Source organism: Gymnoscopelus microlampas, assembly GCF_963454915.1.
Source record: "Gymnoscopelus microlampas genome assembly, chromosome: 4".
Lineage (NCBI taxonomy): Eukaryota > Metazoa > Chordata > Actinopteri > Myctophiformes > Myctophidae > Gymnoscopelus > Gymnoscopelus microlampas.
Genome location: NC_139941.1, coordinates 45,723,909 through 45,745,780, shown reverse-complemented (window position 1 = coordinate 45,745,780; position 21,872 = coordinate 45,723,909). Strand labels below are relative to the sequence as shown.

The following is a 21,872-nucleotide window of genomic DNA, read 5'->3' as shown; positions in this document are numbered from 1 at the left end:
TCATCTGTACAGTAATATGATGTCATTCATCTGTACAGTAATATGATGTCATTCATCTGTACAGTAATATGATGTCATTCATCTTTACAGTAATATGATGTCATTCATCTTTACAGTGGTATGATGTCATTCATCTGTACAGTGCATTTGAAAGGCTTAAGGCTTCATTCATAATGTATTTTTTCCCTTTCTAGAAATGTAATAGCGTCGAAAGTACAATATTTGATAAGTACAGCACTGATACTCATAACAGACATTGTGAAAATAGCCGATCTACAATCTCACAACCCATCACATCACGACCCGTTGTGACCTTGTAGGTCAGCTATTTTCACTGAAAAATAAATCATTATCAACCATTAATCGCAATCAAGGCAAAAGTTTGAAATAATCGTCAGATTGATTTCATATCACCCAGCCCTCCTCTCTACAGTAATATTTCACCAATTAACACTCTGACCGCCGGGCCCGTAGCCTTTTTTTCCGGAAAAAAAAAACTTTTTTCAATTTTCGACACGGACCATTTCATTGTAACACCACCGGAAACAGAATTATTGTGGATCCGGTTTTGCCGATCCCGTCGGCCCTCATTCTAATGACGAAACTGAAACCCCATTATCTCCTTGTAGTTTTTTCTCCTCGGTGATCACTGTTTAACATAAACCGTTCTAACTACAACATGGATGCCCCGTTTGACACGTGGTCTTCACTGCTCGAACCAGGCAGATGTCCGCAATGTAAACAAACAGTGCACAGCTCAATCTTACGGATTTTAACAAGGTCTATGGCGACGTGAAAAAAACAAAAAACAACAATAAAACGTTGGCACTGGTGAGTACATTATGAGATTAACCTCTGGCGGTCAATGTGTTAACAGCAGTACAAACAACAATCTCTCACCTCATCACCTTTCTCCCCTGGTGGGGCCGATTCCCCCTTAAAACCTCTGGGACCCTGGAAGAGAAACGTGGATGCCAATAACATGTGTGATGTGGGAATGTAAGATGACTGGACACTATCATTCTAGAATCACATTCATATTGTTTGGCTCTGTAGTGGTACATTACAGGTGATCCAGGATAATGAAGCTTATTCTAATGCCTTCATTACATGTTGCTCATTACTTGCAGACTCAAGTTTAATAGGGCTTATGTGTTCAAACTGTTCCTCATATTGCTGGGGACCCCCTCGAAACCCCTCAAGGACCCCTAGGGTTCGCCGGACCCAAGTTTGAGAACCAGCGGCTTAGTAGTGTGTAGATTTAATATCCTCATCACATACTTAATGTGTAAATGTAACGTTATCATCACACATGCTTGGTGTGTAGATGTAAAGGTTATCATCATCAGTGATCACATATATGCTTTGTGTGTACAGTAGATGTAATGGTTATCATCACCCATTGTAGCGTGTAGATGTACAGTAATGGTTGTTCATCCTCACCTGCAGCCCTGGTAGCCCCGGCAGTCCACGCTCTCCATCCATGCCACGACTGCCATCTCTGCTCCCCCTCCCTGCTCGCCCAGGAACGCCCTTTGGCCCCGGGTACCCCTAGTGCACACGCACACACACACACACACACACACACACACACACACACACACACACACACACACACACACACACGGTTGAGATTGAAGGTCTCGAGAGTGGTATTAGTAAAACTTGGGACAGGAAAGCAGGAAAGAAAAGGAAGGAAGGAGGTTGGTTTTCAACATCTACCATGTCTCCTCGGTGTCCGCTCCTTCCTGTGGGTCCAGGGTCTCCAGGAATTCCCTGTATCAGAGCAAAGCTATCAGTCTTGTTGACGCCACATAACAATAATACAGCAACATCAAGCTTGTTTTTTAAGAAAAAAGAAGCTACAAAGTATGCTAGATTGATTAACCACTTGAACATGCCTATTCTGGGGGGAACATTCAAATCTCTTTCACCAAAAATAGCCGATCTACAAGCTCACAACGTTTCAGTCAAAGTCCGGTTGTCCAAGACCAGAGGGTTTCAGTGGTCAAACACAAAGACGAGAAAAACTTGTATTCAAGATTTACAGTTAGGTATATAACATTACATTAAATAAAAGCACAGCTAACTAAGTTAAGACTTAATTAAATTAAGTCTGTAATGGCTAGTGATCTCTTCTTTGTGATTGTCTGGTGGAGTTATATTACTAATAATAATAATACATTTATAATGAGGCACTCGATGGTCACTCTGCTCGTTCAATAGCTCTAAAGTATTAAAAGTTCATAACAGGAAGGAAGGACCCTATCTGACATGGTTACTGTGTGTATTTTATTATTTATTTTGTCCTGCATAATGCAAGCTTTATTATACTGTTGTGTATTTTGTTCAATATTGATGGTGTTTATTTTTTTGTGTGATGTCTTTACCCAGCTGTACAGTACTGCAAGTATTGCCTGTAACTGTATCTGAACTGTACTGCTGCCTTTGGTGACTGATTTTCCCTCGTGGGTCTTATCTTATCTTAAAATTAAACAAAAACAATGAATGAAGCCATTTCCTGACATGTGCAGAATAAAAACCATAGTGTTAATTTAACTGTAACCACATTTGGTTACATTTGTGCACTATTGGAGTTAGATTAACGCTCAGTATTTTTTAATGGATGTGGGACTCACTGGCGGGCCGGGTCGGCCTGTTTCCCCACGTGGTCCTGGAGGTCCTGCTTCCGTCTGAGGAGGCCAGAGAGGAAGCTGATCAGTGACACACTCACACAGATTCAGTCTACAGGACAAGCAATGTAAAGATGTAACACTTACCGGCCAGCCTGCCCGCAGCAAATGATAGACGTTGGATCTCTGGAAAGAATGTAAAGACCATGGTTGGAAATCATCTATTACTCACTCTAAATAAATAAATAAATAAATAAATACATACGTACTAGAGGTTCGGGCCACTACGCGGCCCTCACACCTAGAGTTCAGGCCGATATGTGGCCAACACATGTCGTCCGACCGATATGTCTGAGTCATAGTGTCGGGGCTTTGTCAGAGTACCCGTTGTACCCGTCTGTCTGTGTCCCTTTTGTGCCCATACTGTATATGGAGGCCGGCGGACCTCTGACATCGCTCTAACTCTAACCAAAAAAACAACAACGCATGGGTACCCAAGGCTACTCTGACTTAGACAAAACCATAAACAAACCCAATACGCCCATATATAGGCGGGACCACGGCCACGTTACTCTAACTCAGACATAAGCATAAACAAACCCAATACGCCCCTATATAGGCATGTCACTATGACACAGACATATGCCCATATATATACAGTAGGCATATATGGAGATCCGATTGTCCAGAGCGGTGCCCGCCACTGAGTTGTTCGGATATGCGGTTGTACTAAACCGCCAATCCGACATGCTCTCCTTTCAGCTGTCAGACATTACAAGGTTCTGGTTGCCAGATCATTTTGATTTAAAGCATGTAAATGTATTTTTTATCACTTAAGCTTGTACTTTGTTGTACAACAAATAGCGAAAATAGCCAATCTACAAGCTCACAACACATGGCATGGTGACACTATGGAGCTTATACAGTACATCTGCTATTCTTGATTTTTTTAGGGATTCTTTTGGCTATAATGACCCAAAATAGGGACACTAGAGTTGTTATATCCTGTGAAACTCCTCATTGCCAATTGAAAAGAAGTGGCTGGTCGACTTCATGTACACCAGAGGAGATACGTGGTTGTCAACAACCTCCCACATAACCAACGGTAGGGCGTGAGCACCGCAGTGGTGTAAAGTAACTAAGTACATTTACTTAAGTACTGTACTTAAGTACAATTTTGAGGTATTTGTACTTTACTTGAGTATTTCCAATTTCCAATACTTTTACTTCTACTCCACTACATCTCAGAGACAAATATTGTACTTTTACTCCACTACAATTATTTGAGAACTTTAGTTACTAGTTACTTTTCAGATATAAATTATGATATAATGAAACATACATTAACCACTTTAGCCCTGTTTTATACATAGGCTATTTGAAAATAGCAGATCTACAAGCTCACAACGCGTCGCAAAAAGCGACGCGTTGTGAGCTTGTAGATCGGCTATTTTCAAACATTTTTGTACTTTTACTTTTGGTACTTTAAGTACATTTTGATGACAATACTTTTGTACTTTTACTCAAGTAAATGTTTAATTCTGGACTTTTACTTGTAACAGAGTATTTGTATTTTGCAGTATTGGTACTTTTACTTAAGTAAAGAATTTGAGTACTTTTTCCACCAGCACCGACAAGGGACTACATGTGAGGGGGAAAACTGGGAATTGGCATAACGTAGGAGAAAAAGGGTAAAAAAATGGAAAACATGTATACTAATTTGTTTCTTTCCACTGTATAACATTGTGGAAATTAACTGCCTGCAACATGAATGCAGCATACATTCAGGATGAATGCATGAAGTGGGACATTTATGGCCAGATCATAATAGGCTGCTACAGGAATATCTTGCAGAAATGAGAGACAGACGGTCAAACTGCTACGGATGAGAGGGGACGAAAGCCACTGCATGGCTCAGGGCAATCTCTCACACTGACAGACTGTGTGCCCACATGTGGCCAAGAGAAATGAGTCGGCGACAAAGTGTTGAGAGCCCCATGCCGAGGGTCCCATGCCGAGGGACCCGTCCCGCTGGGATGGCAGGTAAAGACACACGCGGCACAGAGCTCACTGTCACTGCGCTCCAAGGGTGCGAGGGGAAGTGGTGGGAAACTGTGCAAACACACACACACACACACACACACACACACACACACACACACACACACACACACACACACACACACACACACACACACACACACACACACACACACACACACACACACACACACACACACACACACACACACACACACACACACACACAGGCTTCAATGTTTTCTCAAACCACCCAGCTCTGCTGAACCAGCAACATTTGTCTTGGCCCTGGGTACTCACGCCTCTCCTCTCAGGGTAAAGGGGGATTGTGTAGTTTGAGAAGCGTATTTTCACATGTAATCTGATTACCCTGTTTAAAGCAATCTGTAACCACTCGATTACTTGGATAGTGTTCCGATTTGCAGGCTGTAAAAGTGATTATATCTTTACTATCGTCAAGATTTACAACCATAATCATCCATTGCTCCAAGACTCCAAGATGTTTGCATAATGCAGTCATAACAACAAAAACGTTGCATCCTTTAAACATTTTATTTCTGACATTGACTGTAACAACACAGTTCACCACGTTGGTTACCACTTTCTTTTGTAATGACATTACATCAATCCCATTACATTTGTACCTTCCCTCCCTGCGAGCCCTTTTAAGGTGAAGCTCAGACAGGAGGAGGAGGAGGAGGAGGAGGTGGTGGAGGTGTGGAGCTCTCTCCAAACCCTGTGTGGTTGTGTCTCTGGAGAACTGAATGAGGTCTAGTGGAGAATCAGAGCCCTCAGTGTGCTCAGAGACACAGGCTAACACTGAGGCCATTCACAGCCAGCTCCAACGTCCACCGGGGGGGCTGGACACAACAACAACCACAGCACAGGAGCCGACCCGACGCAAGAGGAGTCTGGGAACCAGTCTGGCCCACAATGCATGGCATCGGCTCTCATCGCTGTGCACACTGTGAGAGCGCCCACAAGTCCCGAGGTCTGCCCAGCCCTCTCATCCACCTAAAGTACACCCCGTAAACACATAGTGAAAAGGATTACGCACGCCGGCTTTAACCCGTTTAGACCCTGAGGTCGATTCTACAAAATGTCTTCTAAAGCCTAACAGTTTTCTGAAAAAGGTATGTCAGCGGTTCTCAAGCGGACCCCCATCTCAAAATATTTTGTTCCAGGGACCCCCCAGAAGCAAAGATTTGAGTTAAAGATGTTCGCTTTAAAAATATATATATATATTCAAAGATTTGCAAAAATGTTCACGATTTTTCAAAATTAGTAGATCTACAAGCTCATAGCGTGGTACGAAGTGACGCACTATGAGCTTGTATAAAATAAATACAAAATGATTAAAACTTTTTTTTCATAATAATAAATAAAATATGGCTAAAGTGGTTAAAATCTAAAATGACACAGATGCTTTCCCGATCTTAGTGGGTTAAATAGAAAGCCCACTTCTCTCCGTGGGGTCACGGGGGAGCATGTGGTCTGTGAAAAAAACAACATACAGAGCATTTACATATGCAACGGCCACACAGGTTGCGCTCTGCTTCGTCTGCAGTACGTCTCCATCACCGAGAGACCAAGGAAATGGATTTCTGTCTTTCTACCTCGACTCTCTCACAGGTAGGTCTCTTTCCTAGTCTCATAAATCATTCTAGGAAAATGATGTATGATGTTCTAAGGTCAGTTAAGGAGTAATTCTAGGGTCAGCGGAATATTTTTCGTCAAATGTCTTGTAAGGGCCGTTGGCTCTGACCTTTGTACGGTTCTTCTTACTATGAGTTGCTTGTAATAAATGTTTTCTGATGATGCATACAGCAAAACGTACGCCATAACGTATTATGTACGCTTAAAAGCTTTTAACCACATTAACCGAGGCATGGGCAAGTTCATTATAGGCGAAGAAAGAAAGATAGAAATTCAAAATGTAAAAAAATGTATTGACAAAATAGTGAAAATAGTAGCATCTACAAGCTCACAATGTATCAGGCTTGTAGATTGGCCATGATCCCTATTCATTGTACGATGACGTATATTGGTCTTAAGTGGTTAATCAGATTTAAGCATGGAAAAACACAATTCATTGTTTTAAACTGCATAGCCAAATGTAATGTAGCCAAGTGTACATCCTCAACCCTTATGTATGTCAAATTCAACATCAGCAATAACATTCTACACTGAACGTCATCATCAAACACCTCTTACAGTAAGTATAGAGACAAAACGTTCTGCAGCAATGTTATGATTTGTCAAGCAAAGTCTTAAATTACCTTCTATCCTTTGAAAAGTATCGTGATTTATTCTAGTCTTCAGTATTATTACACTGTGACAGGACAAGACAAACTAGCTGGAGGAACTGATTGAACCTGTGACAGTCTATCACTAAACCTCCCTGCTACACTGACTTAACTATCTCCCGGGCATTTTCCTTCATACAGTCTAAAAATGAAAGTTTGTGTACTCTTATGCATTCATTCACAGGATCAGATTAGTATAGACATTGCCAGCGGCAACTGTTTTCAATCATGGAAACCGTTCTGAGAGCGGAGGAGTGTGGCATTGCAGCAGGGGGAAATTATCAGTCAAGAATAGACCGAGTGACGGTTGGGTTAGCCTGGTGAGGACAGTGCGACAGCTGTCCTGGTCACCCTCTGAGCCAGGCTAGTGGCTGGTGACCACAGCTGGAACAGTTGAAGACAGACACACATTTGACAGTACCATGTGCTGAGCTGTGATTCAAGCCTGTCTTTCCCAGGGTTGCATAAGATAGAGAGTACATTTTCATAACACTACAGTACAGTACAGTACTGTATGTGCCTTTCTGCAAAAAGCCTAATTCTGTCTGTCTACAGTATATCATTTGTATGTGTGTATGCGTGTCCCTACAAATGTAGACCAGTCATAGTGAACTACACAGATCAGCTGACGCTGCTGTGCCAAACACAGCTCAGCAACTTTACTGTAGCTCATCATTGGTGATGTGTGCGTTGTTCAAGATCAGTGGTGGAAAAAGTACACAAATGTTTTACTCAAGTACAAGTATCAATAGTGCAATGTAGAAACACTCTGTTACAAGTAAAAGTCAGGTATTCAGAGTTACTTGTGTAAATGTACAAAAGTATTGGCATCAAAATATACTTAAAGTATCAAAAGTAAAAGTACTCATTGTGCACAATCTCCCGTTTCACAAGTTATCAAGTGATTTTTATTTCATGGTCATGATAGTAGTTATTTATGTATAAAAATCATGTGACATCATATGAGTGTGCTGGAGGTGCAAACAAAGGTACTTGTGTGGATTTTTTGTGGTTCAGGGGCTTCAAAAAATTATATCTAGAGGTCTCGTTTACATTTTTCATGTTGCATTTCCCGGCACTACAATACTTAATGACAATTATTGTCTCACACAAACTCAAAGCCGATACCTGTGTTGTCAAGACAATGGCGGACTCGGACACAGCTTCAAATACAATTTCTGCTTCGTTCACAAAATGCACACTTAGGAACTCGCTGTCCATGGCTACAGAGTTCAAAAGTAAGCCACAGCGTTATTGGATCCTGTCTCGTTTTTGTTTTTTTTGGTCACAATCCCAAGTGGTGGATGTGCCATTTCCTTTAGTTGTTGATATTCATTGATCAGTATTTCAAGGCTATAAATTACTTACTTACCACAGGACTAAAAGATACCACGAGGGGGGGGGGGGATAAAAGATACTTTGCACAAGGGCCTCCACAAGTCTTAATCAGTCTCTGGCCACAGATTGCATTTAATTGTATTAGATAATCTCTTGAATCTACTTAGGATTTCAGTAATGCTATACGTTTTATACAACAGTTGGTTCGGATCAAGCAATCTGATTGGCCGAGAGCGGCGTGTTATTTCCCATAACATAACAGCTAGGAGTTGCTTAGCAATGCATATAGCCTAAACAGAGCAGAACTAACTCTTCATCAATCCGTATCAGTATTTATTCCCAATACGAAAGCAGATATGTACAAAAACGATTGTATAAAAGCAACGGAACACTTGAGGTCATGTTATGGCGAATGGCAGCACCTTCAGCCCGTGCCCGTGATCACAGCCGCCATGTTATTCAAAATAACAAACTCCCTCTCATGTTCTATTGCTTATTTATACCAACAAAGGTTCCACAACTGTTCTAGTGCAGTGGGGACAAGTGGGGTCCGGGGACCCCCACGGATGCTTGAGGAGGGGCCAGGGGGTCCCCAGCTAAATGACTGACCGTTAGGAACCAAATAAATCCTTATGCATACCAAACTGGTCCTTGAAATTAAACAGTTTGAGAATCTCTGCTCTAGTGTACTGCATGTTTGGACTCAGTCCTACCTTGAAGGCTGTCCAGTCCTCCACAGAGTTCTTCCACAGATATAGTGAGGGCAGTCCTGGGGGTCCTGGAGCTCCTGCATCTCCTCTTCTGCCGTCCCGGCCCGCCAAGCCCTGAGAGCCCTGCAGACGGGTGGGTAAAGAGGACAGTGAATGGATTACTGATGTACAGATGGAAAATCCATAACTGAAATCCTTGCACCTATGCAACGATTGAAGACAGACACACATGAACAGTTGAAGACAGATTTTAACCCATCACTGTAATTTTTACTTGTTAATTTGTTGTTTTTTCATTCACAAATAATATAATTCAGATATACTGTATAATACACAGGACATAAATAATTGTCATATTAATTGATCATTACCTTGTCGCCTTTAAAGCCTAAATAGCCTTGTATCCCGGCACATCCCTGTAAAATGCAGAAAGCCAGATGAGAGCAGTTTGTTTCTATACACTTTATAGACTATTGGCACAACCTGGAAGAACTGTTGTTTATTTGGCAATGCCTACGCAGGTCTTTGAAGAGAGGGCTGTGTGGTTTCTGCAGTACATTATTAATGCCATTACAGTTTGAAACATCTATTTTTGGTCTGTAATTTCTCAGGTTGGTCAGACTTTCTCAGAGTCAGTGTTTCAAGGGTGGATTCAACCACATTGTTTCCACAGCATTACCATAACCTTCACTTACAGTACAACTGAAATACAGGCAGATTAAAGACAAGCGGTTTTGGGGTATTACATAATCTGCCAGGGAAAACTTTCTAAAGTGAAATTTCAGAGTTTTACGCCAATACTGATGCTTGGATGTTTCACCACTAGTGACAAAGACTATCTGTTCTAAAGGCTTCCTAACAGAAACACGCTTTTCCACTGGGAAATTTACTTCACAGTACTGGATGTTTTTTCTCCCGTTAATGAAAACGGATGAATTAGAGCAGATGTTTTCAAAGTGTGAGGCGTGCTCCCACCCACCCACCCAGAAAGGCTCCACAGCAGGGGATACGCAAGGAGATGTGAGGGTGAAACAGGAAATTACTGTTGCAATGTTGAGTAGCATCTCTAAAGGTTTGCCTACATCCAGCGTACAAACAATGAGTTATATTACTTTTGCCTTGCCTTACTTTATTTCCGTTCTCCTACTGCGTGCTCAGTCATCTATAACATTTGTGTGTGTGTGTGTGTGTGTGTGTGTGTGTGTGTGTGTGTGATCTTAAACTTGGCATCGGCACAACTCGTAGTGGCGTAGAAAACTTTTACTTGAATTATCAGTTGCAAGTGTCTGGGCTTTGTCTGAAGGGAGGTCCACTATCTGATACTTTGAAAACTCCTGGTGTAGAATTAAACAAGTCCAAATAGCCACGTTAAAAATGTTTCAACTTTCACCAAAAATACTTCACTTCAAACAGGTTTTCAAAATCTGCTTAGTAACAACAGAGCACCAGTAGAATGCACGAACCACAAGCCTCAGTAAAAGATAAAAAAGAACACAGTGGTCTTACTCTTTTTCCCCATATCCCAGACCGTCCAGGAGGACCACTCAGGAGCCGGTACTTTCTGTTGTCAGAACCAATAATGATATCACCTTCCTTGGGTCCCAAAGACAGCGTGTGTCTCTGCTTAGAACTAGGGGCCATCGCTCCCACACGGTTCCCCTCTGTTATGACTGGGGAACTGCTGGCATCTGTCCCATGTTCCTCTGATGCCGTTTTCACAAAAGCGATCACGTTCTCCTCCAGTAGAAAACTAATGTTGTGAGAAGCTGCCTCCTCGTCAGATATTTGTGGAATGGAGTCGCGGGAGGGAATGTCCAAGTTGATGATGTTACGTGAAGCTGTGTAAGCTCTGTCATCAATCTCTGCAGTGCTTCTCTTAGTAGAGGTGTTTTCATTTAAGATTTGGACGGTCTGCGAGGATTCATCAACAAACTGTCTCACAGTCTTTTCCTGTACAGTGGCCTCCAGAATCTCATCAACGAGCACGAGTACATTCCCTTGTTCAACAGCATCCGCAGCACTGGAGGCTTTGTCTTCATGTTCTGACAGAGCATCCTGAGAAGAGAGAGAAAAATGTATAAATAATGATATCTGGTAAGGAAGTAAATCTTACTTACAGTATAGCACTTTTTTAAAACACACTATCAATAGGGCATAGCAGTGGCGGCCATTTTCAGGTTCCACCAATCCAAAGCCCATTCTTTTTTTCCCATCGAGATTTCCAAAAATATTTATATCAATTATTTTAAGCCTACTGTATAATCAAGCCATCCAGGCTCCTGGTGAATCATGACCATAAATCATTTTATTCTGTGATAATTGCTTTTTCAAAACCGCAAAACAAAGGGTATTTATTAACACCATCATACAATTAAATGTATTTAATTTTCAAAGAATCAAATGTTTTATCATGATTCACCAGGAACCTGGATGGCTTGATTCAACACAACAGCTCAACAGCTCTGTCATGACTCATGTAAGCTGTAAATAGGCCATGCACAGCCTTGCACTGTAAGAATGTATAAGGCTATGAAGGATGTAATTGAAAGAATAGTAAGATGTATTCAAATCTTCAACAGCGAGTGAAGGGAGGCAAGAATAGGTGAAATGCTGGGCCTGCACAGTACAATCCTTAAATCCACACTCAGGGACATGAGAAGATGAAGGTATGAAAATGTGGTACAATGTATTGCTGCTGTTATACTGTAATGATACAGTAGGTATAAATCATAAAAAGATCTAGGACAACTTTCTATAACGTAACACATCCCTCAAGCACATACAGCATGCGCCAGTCACTCAATGCCTGGAGAGCATCACTATTATAAAACTAGGCCAATGTTCTATAAGTCTGGACCTGATCAACTTCAAAGTCTGCGTCATACTGCTATACTCAGTATGAAGCAGATAGCAGTATGCAGGTGAGCTGCACAAAGATGAAACAGAATACATGCACATTTCCCCTTACCAACAGCAAAACCCTAGTGTCAATTTAACTCTGAGAGTGCAAAACTGACCCAAATGGAGGGTCCATTTAGGTCACGTGGCGATGTGCTTGAAAATTCTTCAGTTCTTGTCGGCAAGATACACCGTCATACTATGGCATATAAATTAGACTCTGCATAGACAATGCTCCTTTATCTGGGACTAGGCTAACATTGTTGCTGCCTCTTTCACAGAGAGCAGCAGACATTTGATCTCTCTGCACCTGAGTGTATTTGTTGAGCCTATATCTGCTATGGGTCAGGTCTGGAATAGCAGTACGAAAATTAGGAATGTATGATGGTCCATAGCAGAGGAAACCTTATACCTCCGTTATCGTAGTTGATACCATGTGCTCTTGATCTAAACTCACTCCTCAGAAGGAATATCCCCACTTCACCATTTGAATTACGGTAGCTGCCATTTTCAGATGGCAGACAGACTGAAAGTGAAAAGTTAACACTTGTGTTTGCACTGTTGTTCTGTCTTTGGTTGGGCGCCGCGTTGGGCGTTTTTGAGTGAACCACAATGGAAACAAGCTTTGGCTTTTTTGTGATTTGATCCATGTTGGCGGTTTTTATTGCGGTTTGTCTTCTATTAGTGCCAATGAAATTATTCTATTAGTCACGTGTTGCTGCTGAGTGGAGGGTTCATGAACCCTAGCGTCCCTATTGTGGGCATATCATAACGGCTTAAATAGGTGAAGAGATTTCAGGAGGAGACCAAGTGTAGACTCCTGGGACCACAAAGTATAAACAGTAGGCTTGTACGACAATGTGTAAAATAGGGCTCAAGTGTCAGGAAGAGGACAAATGTTGACTGTAAAGCACCTACAAGTGGCCACTAGTGGCCAGTGGTTGCATTAACCATATAATTACTTATAGACCAGTGTATCTGATAAAATCTGACACACTGCTGGTGCATGTGATGCTACGAAAGTAGGATTGTGTCACGTTTGGGCCAGTGCTGTTCCACAGTCTATGGCAGTGGTTCTCAACCTTTTCAGGGTGCAACCCCCCAAAATAATCATATTAGAACTGGGGACCCCCCACCCTGACAAGCACTTGGAATTGTAGGAGTTGAGGCAAAACATTTAGTTTGGCTCGGTTCCAAAGATAAATATTGCGAAAATAGCCGATCAACAAGCTCACAACGCCTCACGTTCATCTGGGGGCCCCCCAAAAAAATCATGTGGGGACCCCCCTGGGGGTCCCGACCCACAGGTTGAGAACCACTGGTCTATACCATACTGTAGGTCAGCATGTGGCCTGCAGTATAACACATACATAGAACCAGATGCTTTGATCTCTGCATTGGGACCATAACAGACCTTTCCCATTCACTTCAGCCACACTGAGGTAAATGTAAATGCTCTGTAAAATAGCCATAAATCAAATAATCAAATGCACGCACGCTCGCACCCACCCACGCACGCACGCACGCACGCACACACACACACACACACACACACACACACACACAATACTGTATCCTGTAGATTAAATGTCTAACAATACAAATAACACAGTACCAGTTCAGTATGTGATTGATTATAAAATATACAATAGTCTGGAAACAGCATTGCTGATGAGTAGAGAACGTCAGGTCTGAAACATACCATGCAACATACAGTAAACGAGGCATGTACATTGTACAGTACAGCCAGGGAAAAAGGTTGCTTTAGGTCAGACTTGTTGCAAAACAGGGTGGAATTCACTGAACCTTATTTGGTATTCAAGTACAGTACAGTCGTTTTTCCTGTAGGTTGAACTTGTAGCCGACACACATGGAACCATACACTGTGAAATTCTTTTGCCCCCTTACAGAGGTCGATTTCTACACCCTCAGAGGTTGAATCAATCAGGATTTCTGCAGCGTAGGGGAGTGTAATGTAAACAAAGTGATGTCACCAGGCTGGGACATCAGCATGCATGATTACTTTACAAGCTCTCAGATATCACTGCGGTCGGGCAAAAAACATGTATCTCCTTTTTATGTTGTTTTGTAAATGAATGCCCTACTTTGTCATAGTACTGTGTCACACCAAAGTAGCGAAAATAGACGCTTTACAAGCACACAGCTTATAGATCGGCTATATCTGTGTGAAAGTAATAAAAGTGTGTCTGTGGGTTCTATAAATATTAACACGATTTTGTGACTAAATAATAACTACATTGAATCCATTGGATTGGAACAAAAGTATTTTTTTTTTCATTTTCTGAAACGGTTTCGGACATACAAGGTTTCCACCCGACAATGACGATATATGCTGGCAGGGCTGACCTGCCTGCACTACAGGCTGACGTAAGCATAAACACTCAACACCGAAGAAGAAGAACTGCAACACTGAGAGACGGTGTTAGGGGGCTTCAATAAATTATGCAACCTTTATGTCTGGGTAAAGGAAATGATCTCTGCTGAAGAATGTGTCCTAAACTGCAGCTGGGCAAACACAGTCCATCATCTGAGGATATGGTAAGGCTACATAATGAGCATGGGAGGCTTTAAGGATGCACCCTGGGCATTTGTTTGGGTGGATGAGATGAGGGATGGTTGAAGGAGAGGGAGGAGATGACACAGAGGGGAGGACAGAGATGTCGGTCAAAAGTCATCAGCATGTTCCTGAAAGTCTACAAGTCGACACATTTAGAATGGGAACTTATTACGACAGACCCTAATCACAGCAGACCATCAGGCTGTTGAACAAGCCCTGTCAGCATGTCAGTTTTGGTGAAATACGTTGTCACACAGGCATTGTGACTTCATGATATGACTATGAATGAATACACTCCATTGCTGCTGAACTGATGCATGATATTTGCTGCTAAATGATGTAGCTGACTTGCACAAGAGACAGATTCTATAATGCTGCCACAGTGTACACCTGCTGCTAAGTGTTTCTATTTGCACAAGAGACTGATTGTCTGCCTCATTTTTATTTTCTATTTGACATTGTGCTTGTTGTTATCTGACTTTGTTTCCTCATGTTTTCTCTATAATGATGACAATTTTTGAAACTGCTAAATGTTGGGTAAAATAATTTCATCAACTCTTGTACACCTGTAAACTCTCTAAAGTTCAAGTTGTGGCGGTGTCTGTCTATCTGTGTTTCTGTTACGTATTATGGAGATCCCTGATGTCAGCACAAATAAATTGAATGGACCAAATGGATTAAATTGTCAAATTAATGGTTATTACCTTCAGCTGTATTTACTCATGATATGTCAAACATTATGTGAGCGCAATCTGTGTGAAACTACAGTATTTCAGTTCACAGCAGCCAATAGTGAATTTTTACCTGTGGTTGGTCACCAGTCAGTTAGAGGTGCTACTCTATCTTAAAAATCTAGTCGGTTGATAGTGAAAATGGCATTTAAAACCAGGGATGTCCCAGCTATATGGTTGGTGGATGGAAAAAAACATGCATCTTGCGCTTACATCGTTGTTTTGCTGAGGAGGGATAGTTTTTCATGCCAAGCTTTCCATTCAAATCACATCGCACACGCTCTTTAAGATCATCAGACAGCATATGATGAGAGACCAAGTTCTAGAAGTGCCCATATGTGCTGGCGAAGAGGAGGATTGCTTCATATGGATCTATTTAAAGGGGCCTCAATGAATAGAGGGCGTTTACAACTGGCTGCAATACAGAAGAACCATGACAAAACTAATGAGTCCAATGAACTCTTACAGTACATGGGAAGAACAAGAGTGTCATTTAGGATACAGGTTGGATGTTATCCATAGCCTAATCAGGGAATCCATAGAAACATATCCCTAAGATACATGTCAGCCTGATCCTCTCTACCTAACCTGAATGGATCTACTGTATTTCTTAGATTATATTCCTATCAGCATCCCAACACTTTCCAATACATTAACCCTTCGTAGGGCATCTGTTTTTTTTTTTTTACAACCACAGACAACATAGTAACACCATGGTCCATTCCATCTCTTAACATACCATATGATTGTCTGTCCATTGTCCTTCCACAGCCAATCCCATATGGAGAGATTTCTGCAGCCAAAGGAATCCCAGGATCCAGGTTAACACAATCCACATGGCTGGCGGATGTGCACACTCACTCCAGCTGCTTCTAAGGTCTATATACGCTATCCAGAGCCCAGACAGTGTAGTGCAGTGGTGGTGATATTCCAGCAGTGCTCACGTTCTCTGCCACTGATCTCTAACCCTGGAGCCATGGTGAGACCATACAGGGACAGGCACACCCTGCATGGCTTCTAGACACACCCTCCCTCCACAGAGAGACACCGCTGCCACAACACACTGTGTATAGTGGCCCTCCAGCTCTGGAGTCGATGGAAGGTTGGCTCCTGAACACATAACCTCCTATACTGCTGTCTGATGGAGAGCTGTTCAAGGCTTGAGCTGTCACATATTTAAGTAATGAATGGCCCTGTTCTCAAATTGACAAATATGTATTTGGATTACATTTTGAAATGATTCTTGGGGGGGCTCACGGTGGCCAAGCAGAACATAAATCGTCAGGAAAAAAAATCACACATAATGCAAAATGACATCAGGTCTATGATTGGATGAAATGGTGTGTACTTAGTTAGCCAAGGTTTTGTGCAACATTTTCAAGTCCTATGGGAATGATCAAATTGAATTTCCCAGGCATTCCCCCTTCTGACTTATCAGAGTTGCCATGTCGACCCTGCTGCAGTTACAGCTCAAAAGTGAGCTTCCCCAAAAGGCTTGTGGTTGTTGAGGGGGGGGGGGGGGGGGGGTCGGGCAATTACCATGAATATAGAACTCCCGAGCCTTCGAAAATAGCTAGCAGAAGTCGTTGCTGACTCACGTAATCATATAATATGACTCTTCCTCACAGAAAACCGCACGCAGCGATCCGCTAATGATCTCATAGAGGGTAATTTGATTTAAATGAAGAGTAACGGAGCAGATCTACAGCAGCTTAAATCAAAGCGTTTGAGCTGCAGCAGAGGAACCACAAGGTCATTAAACAGGGGGATCAATGGCTAATAAGGAGAAACCACCACGACGACGACGGCATCAACCCCCAGTCCCATCGATGAGTGTTTCTTCTTGCCATGCCCGACAGTGGGAAAAAATCTCTGTGAGGCTTTGGTAGGTATGCTACAGTATGTTGTGCTTAAAGAGGGAAAGCCGTTGGCAAATAAACTGCTCTAAGTCCCATCGCAAATATACACACTCTGGCTACGACAGAACTGCTTCATCTGTAGGATAAGTATCGGTCAACACTAGCTGTACCGAGGCCACTGTGTCTCACATGTGGTTTCAATTAATATGTGGGGTTCAGGGCCAGTGTTGCCAGGTCTGCTTATCATAATTTCCCCCCCAAGATTCTATTTGAAAATAGCTGAGATCTACAAGCGTTGTGAGCTTGTAGATCTGCTATTTTCAAATAGCTGATGTATATGTTTAATGTGCTCATGTGGACCATAGTCGCTTCTTTTGGGCTTGTTTTCCTAGACCTGGTTGCTTGTTTCTCTCACTCATCTGGCAACGCTGTTCAGGGCACCATTGGATTTCTCATCGCAAGGCTTTTCTTTGGCTAGGAAACGGGGCACAGATCAGCCGCTGCCGCCGCGTGTTACTGAATGTCTAACACATTGGTTCTCAAAGTGGGGTCCGGGGACCCCCAGGGGTCCTTGAGGGAGTTCCAGGGGGTTCCCAGCTAAATGATAGATTAGGCACCAAATGGACCCTTATGGGTCTGTAACTCTGAGAGTGTACAAATGGAACCAAATGGACCCTAACGGGTCCATTTGGTTCCATTTGTACACTCTCAGAGGTAAATTAACATAGATTTTACAATATAAATTGCGGTCCAAGTGATAGAAATGCCATTAAATGGGGTCCGTAGCCTAATGCATGTCAAACTGGGGGTCCTTGAAATTAAAATGGTTGAGAATCACTGCTAGAGCCGTAAAAAAATCTTCTCTTATGGGGGTCCCTGGCATATCTTTTGAAATGGGGGTCCGCGGGCTAATAAGTGTCAATTTGGGGGTCCTTGACATGAAAAAGTTTGAGAACCACTGGTCTAACATGATAGGTTGTGATGGTAGATGCATGGTAGTGTTTTCCTCCCTTACATACAGCACGTTGTCTTCAGCTGAGGCTGGTTACGTGAAATTACAGACCAGAGGGCATGATTTCAAGTCTAAAGGCCTCGAGATTGGAGATGACAGATAAGCGCTGCCAATAGACAAGAGCAAACATACTCATGTGGGATATGGTACAAGTACAGAGGACATGTCCCACTTCAAAACCCGCTCCCTGCTCCCTGTTTACTCTGCCAAGCAGTGAGAGTACAGAACCGACTAATGCTACCCAGGCAGACCAGACTTACAGACTTAGTTACATAGCACTTATCTTGGGCTTTTTATCTTTCTGTGATCTAGTTCCTAGATCTGTCATTGCTAAGACACAGTCAACCAGCTAAGAGTAACACATGAACATGTTGATATACTGTACTAACTGCACGCTGCTGCTGTCGGGCAACGACAGCAAAGACATCTCCATATTTCATTTTTTTTATGTTCAAACTTTTTTTGTAAATTAAAGGAGCAGTTCACCCAAAAAAAAGCTTATTTTCTATCTATTACACACCCCAGCCTTGAATTCATGCAGATTTTTTTGTATTTGTCACATTCATAAGCCAAAAATATGATGACTGAGGACTCTCCTATGAGTCTCCTATTGACGATGACCCGGCCATCAAATTATTTGCTCAGGAATGCGACAAAAACAAATCAAATCTCGATGAATTCAAGGCTTCATGGGGTGTGTAATTGATAGAAAATAAGTAATTTTTGGGTTGAGCTACTCCTTTAATGCCCTATTAAATATACTTCATAATCCTTTTGTGCACAAAATCAATTGCACAAAAGTAGTGAAAATAGCCAATGTACTACTCACAACGTGTCCGGGTGTGATGCGTTGTGAGCCTATAATGACATGGCCCAGATTCAGAACAGAGACTTCCGGTTCAAAGTGGTCACGTGTGTCAGTGGGCTTTATAAATATTTAACCAATGAAAAGTATTAGCAAGAGCTTGTGACTAATAACTATATTGGATCCATTGGAACACAGATTCTTTGTTTTCAATTCCTGACATATAACAATTTTGGACATAATCAGCCCCCCCCCCCCCCCAACAACGATGACATGTGTGCACACATGGTACAGTAGGTTATTGGCACAAATGGCACAATCAAGACTGAAAAGGTTTTGCTTCGAGATTAAATATCCATCGCTTGGATAAAAAGGTGGCCCTGGTCCCTAGTCTTACAAAAGGATTGATACTAGTAGATAGCTTATACCAATTGCATTGTCTGAGTTACGGCTAGATCATACTTATAGATCCACATACAGTATAGCCATTTCAGAAGATAACTCTTATATAAGAATTTTGAGGAACATGTTCACGGTAGAGCTGGAGGCGAAGTAGCTGCTCTGTTGTAAAAGGGTCTACATCTGGAGGGCTGATGTGGGATGCAGATTTGCCTCGACTTGCAGTGAATATCTGCAAGTCTGCACTCTGACCTCAGCACCAAAACGTGTACTCTAATACCCCCCCCCACCCCCCTGCCCCCAACACCACCAACACACCTTGTAAACATTATCCGCACAGGGTTCAAATATGTGTCAGAGACAGTTTGTATCATGACTCATTTCAACACCATGTCGACATTTTCGTACAGCTATTGTCCTAACTGGAGAGATGCTGGAAGGGATAAGGCTTCCTGACACATTTTCCATTTTAATTGCTCATTTTGCGGAGTGAGCGTAACAGGATCTGATAAGATTTATCAAATCGATCAGTATTAGTTTCCAACAACATCAAATATCTCAGTGAGAAATGACAGCTAATTCAATCACTTTTAAAAATGTTGTCAAGTGGGACCAGGCGACTTCCTTTCATACCTTTTCACACTTTCTGCTCTCACACTTTTATTAATTTATTTTGTATTCTATTTCAGATTTTCCAGATCTGCTAAATAAACCTCTCTGAGTTCCCCCTCAGGCCCTCCTTATCCGATTTTGTCGGTACCCATGGGTTCTTCAACATATCCTCAGAGTGTACTATATCTCTTTTAACAGGACTGTCAAAGCAATGACAACTTGTAGCCTGGAGGATCATTAGGACTTGACAAGCGATCAGTCACAATGCCCCTGACCTCTCGGCAGGTGGAATGGAACCCTGAGGGCACCTGTGCAAGTCTCAAACAGTCTGGAGATACGAACCAAAGGCACCAAAGACACACATGCTCACTGAGGGATCCACTCATGTATATTTGTAGACCACTCCATTCATGCATTTTGTCCTATAGCTATTCTTGCACAACAACGGCTCCAATAGAAAGAAACTAATACACTGCATATTAATCACTTTCAACCTGCCATCCCTATTTTAGGCATGTCGTTGTAGGGGTAAATGGTTCAAAAACTTTCAAAAATGTTCAGAACATTTAAAAAGCTTTTCAAGAACAGACAATATAGCAGATCTACAAGCTCACAAGGCATCATGATGTGACGCCTTGTGAGCTTGTACAGTGGTTAAGTAGATTAGTATGCAGTGTAGAACATTGGTTCTCAAAGTGGGGTTCGGGGACCCCCAGGGGTACTTGAGGGGATACCAGGGGGTCCCCAGCTAAATGATAGGAACCAAATTGACCCTTATGAGTCTGTAACTCTGAGAGTGTACACATGGAACCAAATGGACCCTAACGGGGGTCCATTTGGTTGTCACTGCTAGAGTCGTAAAAATCTTCTCTTATGGGGGTCCCTGGCTTATCTTTTCAAACGGGGGTCCGCGGGCTAATAAGTGTCAATTTGGGGGTCCTTGACATGAAAAAGTTTGAGAACCACTGGTGTAGAAGGACCAAAAGTAATGTAGTACAGCCTGATGCTGTATCCCATGATGGAATGACCAGCTTCCACACATGCAGAGTAGTTGGAAGTGGAAGCTCAAGGACATGCTAACAGATATACTGTAGGAGGGGAGAGCATTTTTCATTGGCTTTCCTCGCCCGGATTTCCACGGAGCAGCCACGGATTAAGAGCATCAAACATTCAAGTTGCGACCATGCGTCTCTAAGCTTTGGGCTAGATCAAAAGTATATCCATGTAATGTTTATGTCGGAGTCAAGCGGGATCTTACATTTAAGCGGAGGTCTGCAGTGCTGAAAGCTGGTTAATAGATTTTCCAGCTGGCTGGTAACAGAAGTAAGGATGTAGCTAGTGAGGCGCAGTGAATGAACTGCAGGACAGTCCCATATTACTCCCTAATGGGCCGTTCATCAGAACACAGCTTTCAGCGCGCACGCACACGCACACACACACACACACACAGGTGCTCTAGCCCACACTTGAAAGGATGCGCCGTACACCATGCTACACACCGTATCAAAATTAATCCATAACGATGCACTCCCAGAAATACACGGAAATGTGCATGCAAGCATAGGCAGACTATGCACGCACGCACCCACCCACGTGCACACATGCTGCAAAGTGCTCTGAACAACAGGCCTGGTTCCATAATTCTAATGAATCACAGTCCATTAGGAACATGAAAGCAGTTCTTCATAGGGACCATGCAGTGACAAATCAGTAGAAGCCCATTCACTTCCATCAATCCCCTTTCCAGAACATGTACAGCCCTGTATCGGATGCTTGGCTCCAGCTGTCCCCTCTTACTTCTATACTGACATTGTGTTACAATGATTACACAGCAAATCCTACCACGCATTCACTGTTGGCCATCACACTGTAGTGCACATGATGTGATCAGATGAACTGTCGTTATTCCCAGATGTGCTATCACTCAAAATGCACGACACACACAATCCAA

General features: G+C 42.5%; 1 protein-coding gene across 1 annotated transcript in view; it reads right to left on the bottom strand.

Annotated features, from left to right (window-relative positions):
• The window catches only part of LOC311044096 (uncharacterized protein), an 86,807-nt gene that overhangs the window by 39,235 nt on the left and 25,700 nt on the right, over positions 1 to 21,872 (bottom strand). Inside the window, exons 6-13 of the mRNA XM_084055517.1 lie at positions 10,534 to 11,082; positions 9,399 to 9,443; positions 9,031 to 9,150; positions 2,781 to 2,819; positions 2,640 to 2,693; positions 1,723 to 1,776; positions 1,444 to 1,551; positions 901 to 954 (exon numbers count right to left, since the gene is read on the bottom strand). Of these exons, the coding sequence (XP_083911643.1) occupies positions 901 to 954; positions 1,444 to 1,551; positions 1,723 to 1,776; positions 2,640 to 2,693; positions 2,781 to 2,819; positions 9,031 to 9,150; positions 9,399 to 9,443; positions 10,534 to 11,082 (1,023 nt within the window). The remainder of the gene's footprint in view (positions 1 to 900; positions 955 to 1,443; positions 1,552 to 1,722; positions 1,777 to 2,639; positions 2,694 to 2,780; positions 2,820 to 9,030; positions 9,151 to 9,398; positions 9,444 to 10,533; positions 11,083 to 21,872) is intronic.